The following is a 12,443-nucleotide window of genomic DNA, read 5'->3' as shown; positions in this document are numbered from 1 at the left end:
GGAGGTGTGTATATGCAAGCCACGATAATGCTTTATGTCTTCTTACAACGCAATCGCCGGCCCCAGAATCGCACACGCAATGCCCACGAACCAGAAGAGCGCGGGATTGCTGTTCTCCGTCCGCCCGAACCAGCCTTCGACCGCGGCCATGCCGGCCGAGTGCATGATGGCGTGAGTCGGTCGCGCGGCCCCGTTATGGCTCGCGGTACTCTTGGCGCTGCCGGAGCCGGAGCTCTGTGATGCAGAGCCATAGCCAGAGCCGGTTCCGGAAGAGCCGGAGCCAGAGCCAGCAGAGCCCGTGGGGCCCGTGACGGCTGCAGCGCCGATGGTGGGCAGCGCCACGTTGCCCGAGACTTCCCAGTAGCCGCTGGTGTAGGAGGGACAAGCGGGCGGGGTGTTGCTGGGGGTGTAGGCGTTCTCGGAAACGCCGGTAGGGCTCAGGGTGGCCCATTGGTTCTTGAGATTGGTGAAGCCGGGGTTGAGGGGGGTCGGGGCGCCGCCTACGCTGTATCCGCCGATTTCGGGCTGAACGGAGACGGTGGGCTCGGCGCCTGATGGCGGTCCGTAGGAGATGAGGCCGTAGTTGTTAGTCGTTTCGACCCACTCGTAGATGATGGCGCCGGACCAGGTGTGGTCCATTTCGGGGCCGAGGATGGCGGCTTGGTCGGCGAAGAGGCGCGGCTCGGGTACAATGCAGCCCGTCTCGGAGAAGAAGATGGGGATGTTGTAGTTGCTGGCGTTCTTCTCGAGAATGTCGTAGCCGGACTCGTCATAGCTGGAGTCACCGCACCATTCGTAGGCCTATGTTGGTTAGAGGGTTGCGCCGGATGGAAGGCGATGTTTGACAACTCACATTCAGGCTGTAAAAGTCAACAGCATCCGCAGCGTCAGAACCACAGGCGAGATAATTTTGCAAGTTCGGCCGCAGCGCGGGAATGTCGGCGGCGGAGTATCCAATGGGAATATCTCGGTAGCCTTGCTTGTCCCGATAGGCCTTCATATCCGCAGCGGCAGCCTTGACGTACGGAGCAGCAATGCTGCTAGCGCCGGTGGTCAGCATTTCATTCCCGACAAAGAAGCCAGCAACGTTGTCGTATTTCTGGAAGGTGTCCATGACGTCGGCGTAGGCCTGGAACATGCTTTTGGTCCATTGAGGGGTCGGGGAGGTGTTTTGCAGAATGTAGGTGCTGAAGGTGTCGAGGTCCAGCCAGACGTAGATGCCGGCGTTGGCAAAGGCGGACATGCAGCCGTCGTGGTCCAGGGATGCATCGACGTGGTAGACGCGGATGGCGTTGGTGCCCAGCGTTTGCATCAGAGCGACATCGAGCTGGCATTGGTTTGTATTGGCCAGCGGGTCATTAGGTGTTGGTTGGTAGGCAAGGCCTGATTCACGTCAGCTCGCCCACTCATCTCCCCATTGATGTGGACACTGCCCACCTTTGATGTAGAATTGCGCTCCGTCGCTGGTGAAGAGTTTGGAGCCTTTGGCAGAGATGGTCGGGATGGCGAGGATCTGCCGGGCCAGCAGGCCCAGCACGACGGCCCAAGACAGCATGACGGTAAGAATTGCGCTCGGCGGGTCGGGTGCAATGTTTCAGTCGTCTCAATAAAACGGGGTCGGCGAAGAGGTAGAGAAGGATTGGCAACGGCGGGAGTGGCTCAACGCTTCCCTCTCGCAGCTTCCACAAACAAACAGGGCGGGCAGACGAAGATGCGCAAAGCGAGCGAGGCAACAACACCCGGGAATGCAGAACGTGAATGAATCTCCCCGAGGACAGCAGCGCAATGGAAGGAAGCGGGGACAGAAGGGGGAAACGAGGGAAAAAGGATTAAAGGTGAGGTTGGCCAGGAATTGCCACTACGAAGGGAAGCTGGAAAGAAGGGCTCGAGCCGCGTGGTCGATGGGCAACTTTCCTCACCCGCCCATCGGACTTCCCTGCTGTCGCCCGAAAGTCTCGACGCCACTTTGACGCTTGTTTGCGGCCTAGCGCGACGGCAGCGCTACCGAACACCCCGTTTCAGGATGCGTCAATTGGGTGACGGGTCAACCTTGAATTTCCTCGACACGTCCATGCGGTAAGGCGGGTGGTTGTTGTTTGTTTCATTGCTTCTGATGATATGTCTGCCATTAAGATCAACCGTTCGCGACCCCCTGGTGATATGGGGAAGATTAAGGGTCTCTGGTGCACGCATCATTATCATTACACTAACTACCTAATTGGGCAGGAATCTGCCTTGCACATGCACCAATTCCTGGCACGGCTGGCTTTGACTTTCCGCTTGCTCCCCTCAACGCCTTCGCTCGTACCCTGTACCTTACCCTCCGCAGTTCTATTTCGGGCCTCCTATCATCGCCACTTGCCTGATTGCTGGCGTTGCGTGCTGCATCCAGCCATTGAACAAGACCGCTCGATCCGACTGTCGCTTGCGAGTTCCTCTCCTCGCCTTTCTTCTTTCGCAAACAGTTCAGTGTTGGGAGTTTGGCGGTATGGGCTTCGTGTCGACCTTCCAGTCTGTCCACGTTGGCGCAAGTGACTCGTTTGCCGCACCATCTTTTCGTGCGCGCTCGAATCACCGCCCGGAATTTGTAGTCCATCCAGTGTCCATGTTCGGCTTTCATGCCACCGCCGGAATCTCGTCCACAGCAACCACAGTCTCGCCTACGACTTTCGAGTCAACGGTAGGTCGGGCGGACGTGCCTTGCTCGCCACTCTGCATCTCAATCCAGCACTTCTTCAGCATTTCCGTCATCCACTGCTCCTCCTCCAGCTGCAGACTTTTCTGTCGGCGCGCGACATACCCGCGTTGCACCCGCACCCGCCCGGACCCGTTCGACGTGGCGGGACTGAGAGGCTGCAGCATCGAGTTCTCCAGTTCCGGCGTGGAAACCGCGGTTTGGCTTTGGCTCAAACTCAGCTCCAGCTCGATGCACTGATGGATCAACTCCTCAATCCCGTTCCGCGTCGCCGCCGCCTTGGCCTGCATGCGTTCGAAGAAGTCCTCGCCATAGAGCGCATCCTTGGCAAGCGCACTCTCCAGCGAGCCGAGGAAGAAGCTGAAACTCGGCAGCTTGGGGCCGTCGAGGGTGAAGGGGTAGTGCACGTCGCTCAGCAGGCACGCGGCGTACAGCATGCGCACGCAAAACTCGGAGTCGAGGGAGTGCTCGATGACGCAGCCGGGGCAGCCGGTGGTGTAGCACCAGTCGCGCTCCGCGTCGGCCGCCAGGAAGCACTGGAGCCAGAGGAAGGCGCTGCGCCCCTGGCCGGCGAAGGCGTATTCGAGGTCCTCGACGTTGGTCGCGGAGGTCGTGTCCATGGCGAGGGCGACGGCTTTGTCGAAGAGCTCGACGACGGGCACCAGGAGGGCGTGGAGGATGTCGCGCACCAGCATGGTCGAGGCTACCTCCACCTCGCCTTTGAATTGATGATGTTGGCAGAGTCTGGGGTATTGTTAGTGGAGGATCTCTGAGCGGTAGGTGAGGTACACCACATACACATAGTCGTATGTATCGGCCAGGTGATTTCGCAAGATCGTGAACCCATCGGATTGCGCCAGCACCTCCACATCCTCCCTGTGAAGAACAAACGGCACGCAGTCTGCCGTCTCCGTCCCCACCACTCTCACCTCCTCCTCTCCATCGGTGCTCGCACTATCGTCGTCCGCAAACTCGAACATCATAATCTCCTCGCCAACCACATGCTCGGGACAAAGCTGGAAGCGCACGCAGTTCACACAGGCGAGAGCAAGTCGACGGGCCAGACGGAGAAGTTGAGCGATCAAATAGACAGGAAGAAGGAGAAGAGGAGCCGAGCAGGCCACGGCAAGAGTAATAATATACCTACCCAAGAGCGAAATCGAAAAGTAACGAGAACGCCACCAACACCCACACCCGAGAGACCACCAGACACACATCACATGAGCGCCGCCCCGACCTCCACGCGCCACGCCACGCCGCCCGCCGCCCAGACGAGCAAAAGCCGAAACTCACCCACCCATCTCATCTCACCTTCCGCCCGGATGAGGGCGCAAACGCCGCCCGCCGCCAGCCGGGTGCACATACCGGTGCCCACAAGCCAGCCATCAAAAACGCCTCGCGATCCAAACTTTTTCGCATGTGACAGTGTGTGGGCACAGCTAACGCGCGGTCGGGCCAGCCGCCACGGACATGCTGCATGCCGCGCCGCGCGCACCGCTTACATGGAAAGGCTAAGAAGGGTACGAGGTACATAAAACCTCACATTATAGCCTAGACGCCGGGCCGCAGTGGTCAGAAGGTACAGAATGGCACACCACGCCGCAACGCTGGCTAATGTGGTCCGCAGCGGAGGGTGAAATAGAATTTCCGGAGCGGCGAGGGGCTAACGGGGAAGGGATAGAATTTCCGGAAGGTCATCTTCCCATCTAGCCAGCGCACGCACGTGGGAACCATCACTCGCTTGTGCTGTCGCTGGAAGTATACCGTAGCATCGGGCGAGGGAAGTGGAGGGACGTGAGATCTAGCAGTCGAACAGATTGCACTTGTCCGAAGCAAACATGAGACTGAGCGGGTGCAGATTCCCATCGACACATATTCCGGACACTCGCGGGTACCAAAGACAGCCAACCGTACCTGAAGATCTTGACCCGCGTTCGATCAAGAAAAGGTAGCAACCGAACACACCCACCGGAGGTCTAGAACGCCACGAGAATCCATCGCTGCGCGCAACTGGAGCCTCGGCTTGGCCGCCGTGGGCAAGAACACGAGTAGGCCCGATGTGCTTTGCTGTTGGGCCGCGTCTTCATTCTTCCCCTTCTGCATCCGTCCGCCCACCCCCACAACAGCACCGAGACGGCTCCGAAGCACGCAATCTCCTCCACTTCCCTTTGCGCTGGTGGTGTCTGTTGCTTGTGTTTATTACTATGAGATGTGTTATGCTGAATCATGAAGGGATTCACTCGCTCCGAAAAAGCGCCGGGAGGGAAATCGCTGGCACATGGAGTGGAGGCTGGGAATTAGGTAATTCCTTAGTTAAGCGAGCTCTGTCGTGTCACCTATTTTTGGTACATCAACACGCGTTGCCATCTTCACTTCACTTCAATGAAACAAAGCCTACCTAGTATCCCGCATTGCCAGCCTGCATAAAAACCTCCAGAAGAGCAGGGTAGTTCGGCGTGCCGAGCCCAGTCAACGGATCCCATCCCACCGCCGCCTCAAACCCTAGCTTGCCACAGTCCTCAACCACGTTATTGCCGACAGTGATGTCGTGGAAGGCCTGCGGGTTTTGATACTACGCAACGTCAAAGTATCAGTACGAGTTCAAACGCAGCATGTCTTTTTGTTGGTTTCGTAGACTCACCAGGACGGGATTCACAAAGCCGACCGTCGACTTGCCCGCGCTCAGACGCTCTTCGTTGATGCGCGTCAGGATGGCGGCAAAGGTGGGCGCGGAGGCGCTCGTGCCGCCCACCAAATAAGGCTCGCCCTGGCCCCAGTTCAGCACTGCCTGGCCGATGGCGGAAACGTCGGGGTCTGTTGCGGCGAAAGCATGTTAGCGACGGGGGAGAAACGCATTGCCATGTGATGGGTTGTTACGCACAGCCGCGACCGGAGCGGTTGTAGTGACCGTTTCCAAAGACGGGGCCAGAGTAGGACGGGAAGGTGGGTGCGGACGACGAGGCAAAGTAGGCGTCGACCGCTTTCTCCTGATATGCTGGGCGCGGGAAGTAGTTGGAGAAGCCGCCGCCCGACGGAAACTGCGTGACGGCGCGCTCGTGATCTTTCGCCGCGCGACCTGTGAGCGTCGTTGCTCCGACGGCCGTCACGTACGGACCTTGTTGGATGAGGGTTAGTAGGCTGCAAGCTCGTGGATGGGAGGAACGCTCAAACTCACAGTTGGAAGGGAAGTTGGGGTTAAAGACGGAATTCTCCGGCCCAACACAGCCCCATTTGGATGCCACGCCCTCATCACCGGAAGAGAAGACGAGACTGACGCCTTGCATGCCGAGTTTCATGTCTGATGCCGTCGAGTTAGTGCCGCTCGATGCCACGAATTGCCCCGGCCCGCGGCTTACATTCGTTACATTGTCTCTTCTGATAGTTGGCCGGCGTGCCCTCGGCATACTCTGCGAGCTCGTAAGAGAGGGAGATGACGTTGGTCGGCTTGAAGGCTCCGCATTGAAGCGGGTGTTCGTAGCCCGGGCTGGGGTAAGTCGGATCGATTGTCTTGTTGTCCCCCTTCTCGCCGAACGCGGTGTAGTTGCAGTACGATCCATCCTAGTCGACATGTCAGTATGCCGCGTCTGCGCTCGTGGTTGCAAACGCTGAGATGTGCACTTACAATGGCGTCGAGGAAGGTGTTGAACATGCCGACGGCATGCTGGGACTCGGCTTGTTGCTCGCTGTCGGTGAGGAACAGGACCGAATTCTGCGGCCAGATGATGGGATACGAAATCTGGAAGTCGAGCAGCGCTTCGGTGCCAGCCGCCGACTCCGTATTCACATTCACGGCGCCGTCGATCGCGTTGACGGTAGGGAATGTTCCGTTCGGGATTTGGGGCGCGAGGTGGGAGAAGTACAGATCCATGTCGTCTTGGTCTAGGTACTGTGGCGATTCTTCGAAGATGCCCAGCTCGTTGCCGGCGTGGGCGGTCTTGGACTGCGTGATTTTGTACATGGCGAAAATGCAGGCGGGACTGATGTAGTCTTTGCAGTACTCGAGGCTACTGCTGACTGCGAGAATGGGTGTCGGTGCGGCGGTCTTGATGGGTCCGCCGAACTTGGAGCCACTTCGACGGCTCAGGCGTCTTTCGGACATGGAGCGAAGTTCGAGCATCTTCACGCCCGGGGTGATGTAATCTATGTGGTGCCGAACATCTTCCTTGACATGGTACCTGAATGTGTTAGCTCTTATTGCCACCATATGCGCATCAGAGGTCTCGCATACTCATCGCAACCAACGCTGGTCTTGCCCGTCCGGCTGTTTTCGTAGATGTGGTATTGGGTCTTGAGAAGCTGCTCCGCTTCCTGCACTTGTGCTTCGAACTGAAGCCATTGCTTGTTGGTCGACTGCGAGACACGCCCAACATCGATGCCAGCCTCTCCAAGCCAAGCGCGGACCGCATCCACGCTCTCGCTGGATGGAGCAAAGAGATCGTTGATCTCCTCTGCGGAGTAGTACCGACCGTAGTTGGATGAAGTTGGATCGGAGCTGTGACCGTGGATCAGCGTTTGAGGTCCGTAACTGGTAGCTCAGGCACATCGTACACCTCCATTAACCAGTCATGTCCGCGATCCAGATTGCTCTGCGCCAGGCCAATACGCATGGGAAGTGTAAAGGTCGAGGGGACGCTGTCGCGCTTCGTCCAGACGGACCCCTCTTCTCGGCGCTCATGTTGGTGGTAGTGCGCCTTGTAACTTGGAACCGCGGAGACAAAAGACGACAATGCCGCCACGGCAGCGAAAAGTGCCGCCTTCATTGGAGCGAGTGTGAAAGAAAACAAAAAAAACGAAAGTGGTAAGGAATGACGAAAAGAAATGGTAACGAGCGACTCAGAGAGAACGAACGGGGCCGCACACAGATGGGGATGTCAAGCCTGAGCGCAACAGTGGTCGCAGGCCTTATATGTATCTCCACCACCATGATCAAGACCGGCTACGATGTCGGCGTGTCGAGAGAGCCGCTGCTACCGAATTACGAAAGTGCTGCACCGACTCGAGCAAGGCCATGCAGATCCCGAATACGATAGGTGCGGCAACCTCGGCCATGCCCCTAATAGTTTGATGAGAGGAGCATGGCAGGAGCGGGTTAGCACTATAGTCTGATCGCGTGAGGGTAGATGATGAAAGGAGTGTGGAGCATGGAAGGGGATAGAGGGGCAAAAATAGCAGGCGGCACGGCCAAGCGGTGCAACAGCTAGGCGGTATTGGGGTAGATGAGCACGCGAAACTCGACGGCAGATAGTCTACCAGAGGACGCGGATAGGCTCGCGTCGATAGTGGGCGTCGCGAAATTGTCATGGCTAAAGCGAGAAGGTGAAGTGGAAGTCGGTGGGGAATTGGTTCCGCGCAGTACCGCGGCTCTTTTGAGTTCAACCCCCTGGCCTCCTGCAGCCTTGTCGCTTCGACGCACTATTGGATCGTCCATTCGATAGTGGAATGCAATGTGTACCTTCGTACATGGTATTGTTGTCAATGCTGCTGAACCAACCAGCTTCGCTCAACAAGCTCTCCCCCCCGCTTCATGAGACTCATCCACCCCAGAATCTAACTGGCATTAGGGATCGGAATCACCTTCAAGTCAATCCCGGCGCAACTCGACGGCAGCGCATTATTGCCATCCTCTGCAATGGCGACGAAGAGCTGCGGTTCCCCGTACCACCAATCGCAGGCTGCAATCGAGGTTAGCGGGAGCTCAAAGCAAATCATGAGTCTACGCTCGGCAACTCACCAATCCACCCCGTGAACGCACTATTCGACGACGCGATCAGAGTCGCATCCTTCTCCGTCCCGTTGAAAACAAATTGATTCTGCTGACTCGTCGGCGCCGACGTGCCATTATGTAGAAAGTTCGCCGGGGCCCAGGCAGCGAAAGGTGCAAGGTTGTATTGTAGGGTCAGCAAGAAGGCATCGCTGGTAGTTTTGTTGTAGGAGACGTCGTACGTCGCCGGCATCGATCCGGTGGCTGGGGCGCTCTGCTCGGCCGTCAAGGCCGCGGCGTAGGCATTCAGCTTCGTCAATGCGGGCACGGCCAGTGTGGACGACTGCGTGGTAGGGTGCAGAAACAGGTTGTTGAAGGAGGACTTGCTGCTGCTCTGGCCTGGTTGCACCTTGGCTTGCAGGAAGAAAGATTGAGGAGGGAAGTTGGACGAAGCGGCGAGGACTGGCCGTAAGGCCGCGGCCAGACATGCAACGAGGGCGAATGTGTGCATGTTGCTGGTATCAGGTCGAGAATTGCTCAATATTCCGTTGCCCAAACCAGTGACGATATATCTGGGCACTCGTCTGAGTATATAAATATATCGCCGAGGCTGTAGGTGATCGTCAAGCGTGCCGGTGTCCGCGTGAAACGTTAGCGCTGCCTCATTTCCCACTGCACAAGCTTTCGCGTTAAGGCTTGTCGGTAAAATGCTAGCAGGTTTAGCACTACAGTAGATCCACCCACACATGGAGGGAGGATGATGCAGTGAACGAAGTGATGGTTGATAGCGCGGAAACGCGATGACTGCGCCGCGATTCCGCATGTTTGTACGAGCAACGCTCCACAGCATTTCATTTCACACTACGGAGACCAACCGGCCCAATCTTCTCGATGCCTCCAAGGATGTACGGCCTCAAGGCAGTGGGGATGTTGACCGTCCTCGACGACTCATCCCATCCAGTCTCCAACAAACACGCCAGAACTCTTGGAATGGCAATGGCAGTACCATTGACCGTGTACGGCCAGATCGGCTTCCCGCCCCGATCGTCCTTGACTCTGGTGCCCAATCGTCGACTTTGATAGTCGGTGCAGATGCTCGCACTGGTGACCTCACCGTAGCCTTCGTTGATGGCAGCGCGCGACGGAAAGAAGGCCTCAATGTCAACTTTGCGCGTCGCGGAAGCGCCCAGATCCGTGGTGGGCATTTCGAGCACTCTGGCGTGGAGGCCGAGATTGGTGAGGATCTCCGTTTGGATGGAGAGCATCTCGTCGAACACCCTTCGCGTTTGATCGAGCTCATCGAGCTCATCATCCGAGTCGAATCGATTCCCGTCTTGCGATGTCGAGGTCGTCGGTGGAGAAGTCCATGCGAACATCTCTACTTTCGTAAACTCGTGTACACGATAGAGGCCTTTCGTGTCCACTCCTCTGGCTCCTGCCTCAGCCCTGTACGATCTCGAAGGCCCTATGACTTTCAATGGCAAAGCGCTCGCCTTCAACGTCCTTCCTGCTTGCGATCCAGCAAACGGTATCTCTGCCGTTCCAGCCAGGACGAGACTTGGCTTGTCAGCATCTGCAGGTGAGCTCGCATCGCCAGCAATTTCGTATCTCTGCGTCTCCCCATTCTGATCGCGCGGCATGAACCCACATCCACTAGCAATATGGCTGTACACCAGACTCGGAGGCGTCATGACTCTCCAACCCTTTCTCATCGCCACGGCAAGGGCGTACTGTATCAACGCCTGCTCCAGCAGCGCGCCCTCATTCTTCAAAAAGTACCATCCCCACCCGCTGGTGACCGCGCTAGCCTCGAAGTCCAGTATATCCAGCTCCTTGCCAATCTCGACATGACTCCTGCCCTCCTTGCGTCCATGCGATTCATTGACGTACCCCAAAAGCTCAGGCTCTTCCCCCACGGGCGTAACATTCGAGCTCAGGTTTGGCAAATCAATCGCCAGTTTTTCCATCTGCTCTCTCGCCGCGCTCTCCCACTGTTCGAACTTCTGCAAATCCTCTTTCAGCCGCCGCGCTTCTTCCACCAGCGCGCTCACCCCGCTACCCTGTCTGCATGTATCGCTACTCGTGCCCGCCTGCTGCTGTATCTCCCTCCCAAGCGCATTATTCCTCCTCCTGACCTCCAGAATCTCCGCCTGTTTCTTCGCAACTTCATTGTGCAGTTCAAGGATCCGCCACGAGTTCTGCGCGTGAGCGCCGTAGTTGCGATCGAGGCAGTTTTGCTCGTACAAGCCTGGGTTCTGGCGAATGTGCTTTAGGTCGAGGACGGGTTTGGGCGCGAAGGAAGGGCGGGTGTACAGCCTCTTGACGGCGCCATTGTAGGTTTGCGGACTTGATTTGAGGCTGCGGCGGCACGAGGTGCAGATGTAGGGGGTCGTCATTGAGGTGTGGAAGTTTGGAGCTCTGTTTGCGGTGCAAATAATTGGGAGCTTGCAGTGATTCGGAGCTTTGGTCGCTTATTAAGCTGCACGGCTCCAGCATGCATGGCCAACGACATCTACAAGTCAAGACGTTTTATTACCGCTAATGAACACAATCTTTGGTGAACAAGAGTTGTTCTAAGTGGAGAGTCTTTACATCCTGGTAGACTTCTTTCTACGCCGCCATACGCTCAGGCCGATGCTGAAGTTGCTTCACCATCCCAACCCCAGCTTCCGTAGCCTCGTCTAGATCCTCCTCCGGCACACCAAGCAACTCATTCTGCGCCTTGGCCGATAACTCACTCGCATCATCCGGATAAAACATCCTGGCGTACAGCAGCCTGATAAAGCCAAGCTTGTTGCCACTCTTGCCTTGTGCTAGGCCGTTATCGTATCGCTGCTTAGTCGCCTCGTGGGTAATCGTCCAGTCCGCATCACTGGTGCCCGTGACGCGCTTCACGCTGCCGAAGATCTCGTTTTGGCTGAGGACGAAGCTCTTGATGTAGAAAGGCTTGTTCAGCCATGACGAGAGCGTAATGCTCTTGTCGTTTTCGTCATCAGGCAGTTCCTTCAGACTCAGCACTTTAGCCACGGCGCGGCCAACCTGCGACAACGTCGATACCGAGTTTTTAGTATTGCCATCGTCGTAGATTGTCAAAGAGCGCTTGTCAAAATCGAATCCGAGACGCGCTTCGCCGCCCGCCAGGCTGTAGTCGTACCAAAACCCACAGCACACGGTGATCCACCGCATGCCGAGCCTCTCAATGTCATCCCTATTCGCCTTCGCCACCGGGCCCAGCATGACCTCCTGCCCGAGCTTCACCTGCTCAATGTCGCCGGCGTACTCGTTGGGCATGATGTAAGAAACACCGGCTTTGGCAGCTCCTTGGACGAGCTTGCTGTGGGTGTCGCGGGGTGCTGTAGGGGCTAATGTGATGATGAAAAATTGTTGGCCTTTGAGGGCGGCGACGATGGTGCTCTCGTCGTCATAATCGATTGGGGCAACGAGGACGCCGGTTGGAAGGGTGTTGCTGCTGTCTTTGCGGGAGAGGGCTGTGATTGTATGTTTACCGGTTTGGAGAATAGTGGCGACGAGGTGGGATCCAACTGTGCCTCCAGCCTAAGCGCATTTGTTAGTGGATGTATATGTAGTGCTTCCGAAGGGATTACGTTGTACGTACACCCGCAATGGCAACTCTCTCAATTACATTCTTGAAGCCGGCGGGCTGGTTTCTGGCGTATTCAGGCATATTGATCGTTGTCGTATGAGCTTGCTGGGAGTCTGGCCGTTCCGCCTGGAGGCAGAGGACGCCCGTCCATTTATACACATCGGACCCAGTCTCGCCATCGTCTCAGAGTCATGTTTCGACGCCATTTCACCGACAGCCTATTATTCCGTCACCTTGTCCGCGCAGCCAAGCCCTTCGACCTTGTGGCTATGATTCGCGCGGAGATAGCTGGAGTGACGCCCCTCGGCCGAGCCGGAGGAGAGGATTGGTAAGACCATTTCAGCTCAGCAACATGGGCGGCCTGAATTAAACAGTCTCGGAGAGGGCGAAGGTGGCAACTCGCTGGTTCGAAGGAAAATATAGTGGAGCGCAAGTGCAAAGAA

General features: G+C 57.1%; 7 protein-coding genes across 7 annotated transcripts; 1 reads left to right on the top strand and 6 right to left on the bottom strand.

Annotated features, from left to right (window-relative positions):
- BDY17DRAFT_285710 (Glucanosyltransferase-domain-containing protein) lies at positions 1–1,884 on the bottom strand. The gene is made up of 3 exons (XM_033732117.1): positions 1,438–1,884; positions 854–1,383; positions 1–801 (listed from the first exon to the last, which is right to left on the bottom strand). Exons 1-3 carry the CDS (start codon positions 1,553–1,555, stop codon positions 43–45), a joined length of 1,407 nt encoding a protein of 468 aa, XP_033586747.1. The 5' UTR covers positions 1,556–1,884; the 3' UTR covers positions 1–42.
- A 732-nt stretch (positions 1,885–2,616) lies between these two features.
- BDY17DRAFT_327153 (uncharacterized protein) lies at positions 2,617–3,675 on the bottom strand (the record flags this gene model as incomplete). Its single annotated transcript, XM_033737628.1, has 2 exons — positions 2,617–3,439; positions 3,494–3,675. 2 exons carry the CDS (start codon positions 3,673–3,675, stop codon positions 2,617–2,619), a joined length of 1,005 nt encoding a protein of 334 aa, XP_033586746.1.
- Positions 3,544–4,519, top strand: BDY17DRAFT_33369 (uncharacterized protein). The gene is made up of 2 exons (XM_033737906.1): positions 3,544–4,266; positions 4,323–4,519. Exon 1 carries the CDS (start codon positions 3,697–3,699, stop codon positions 4,228–4,230), a length of 534 nt encoding a protein of 177 aa, XP_033586745.1. The 5' UTR covers positions 3,544–3,696; the 3' UTR covers positions 4,231–4,266; positions 4,323–4,519.
- A 572-nt stretch (positions 4,520–5,091) lies between these two features.
- BDY17DRAFT_303367 (Pro-kumamolisin, activation domain-containing protein) lies at positions 5,092–7,500 on the bottom strand. The gene is made up of 7 exons (XM_033734563.1): positions 7,244–7,500; positions 6,924–7,187; positions 6,318–6,870; positions 6,052–6,253; positions 5,871–5,993; positions 5,577–5,810; positions 5,092–5,509 (listed from the first exon to the last, which is right to left on the bottom strand). The coding sequence occupies exons 1-7, from the start codon at positions 7,453–7,455 to the stop codon at positions 5,286–5,288; spliced, it is 1,812 nt and encodes a 603-aa protein (XP_033586744.1). The 5' UTR covers positions 7,456–7,500; the 3' UTR covers positions 5,092–5,285.
- A 578-nt stretch (positions 7,501–8,078) lies between these two features.
- BDY17DRAFT_303359 (uncharacterized protein) lies at positions 8,079–9,041 on the bottom strand. Its single transcript, XM_033734562.1, has 2 exons — positions 8,427–9,041; positions 8,079–8,367 (listed from the first exon to the last, which is right to left on the bottom strand). The coding sequence occupies exons 1-2, from the start codon at positions 8,905–8,907 to the stop codon at positions 8,243–8,245; spliced, it is 606 nt and encodes a 201-aa protein (XP_033586743.1). The 5' UTR covers positions 8,908–9,041; the 3' UTR covers positions 8,079–8,242.
- A 132-nt stretch (positions 9,042–9,173) lies between these two features.
- On the bottom strand, positions 9,174–10,810 carry BDY17DRAFT_303358 (uncharacterized protein). Its single transcript, XM_033734561.1, has one exon. It carries the CDS (start codon positions 10,790–10,792, stop codon positions 9,248–9,250), a length of 1,545 nt encoding a protein of 514 aa, XP_033586742.1. The 5' UTR covers positions 10,793–10,810; the 3' UTR covers positions 9,174–9,247.
- Positions 10,811–10,931: 121 nt separating this feature from the next.
- Positions 10,932–12,436, bottom strand: BDY17DRAFT_341022 (uncharacterized protein). Its single transcript, XM_033737987.1, has 2 exons — positions 12,013–12,436; positions 10,932–11,951 (listed from the first exon to the last, which is right to left on the bottom strand). Exons 1-2 carry the CDS (start codon positions 12,079–12,081, stop codon positions 11,007–11,009), a joined length of 1,014 nt encoding a protein of 337 aa, XP_033586741.1. The 5' UTR covers positions 12,082–12,436; the 3' UTR covers positions 10,932–11,006.
- Between the last annotated feature and the right edge of the window lie 7 nt (positions 12,437–12,443).

Source organism: Neohortaea acidophila (assembly GCF_010093505.1).
Source record: "Neohortaea acidophila strain CBS 113389 unplaced genomic scaffold BDY17scaffold_10, whole genome shotgun sequence".
NCBI classification, from domain to species: Eukaryota; Fungi; Ascomycota; class Dothideomycetes; order Mycosphaerellales; family Teratosphaeriaceae; genus Neohortaea; species Neohortaea acidophila.
The sequence above is the reverse complement of the archived record's forward strand: the minus strand, read 5'-3'. Positions and strand labels throughout refer to the sequence as shown.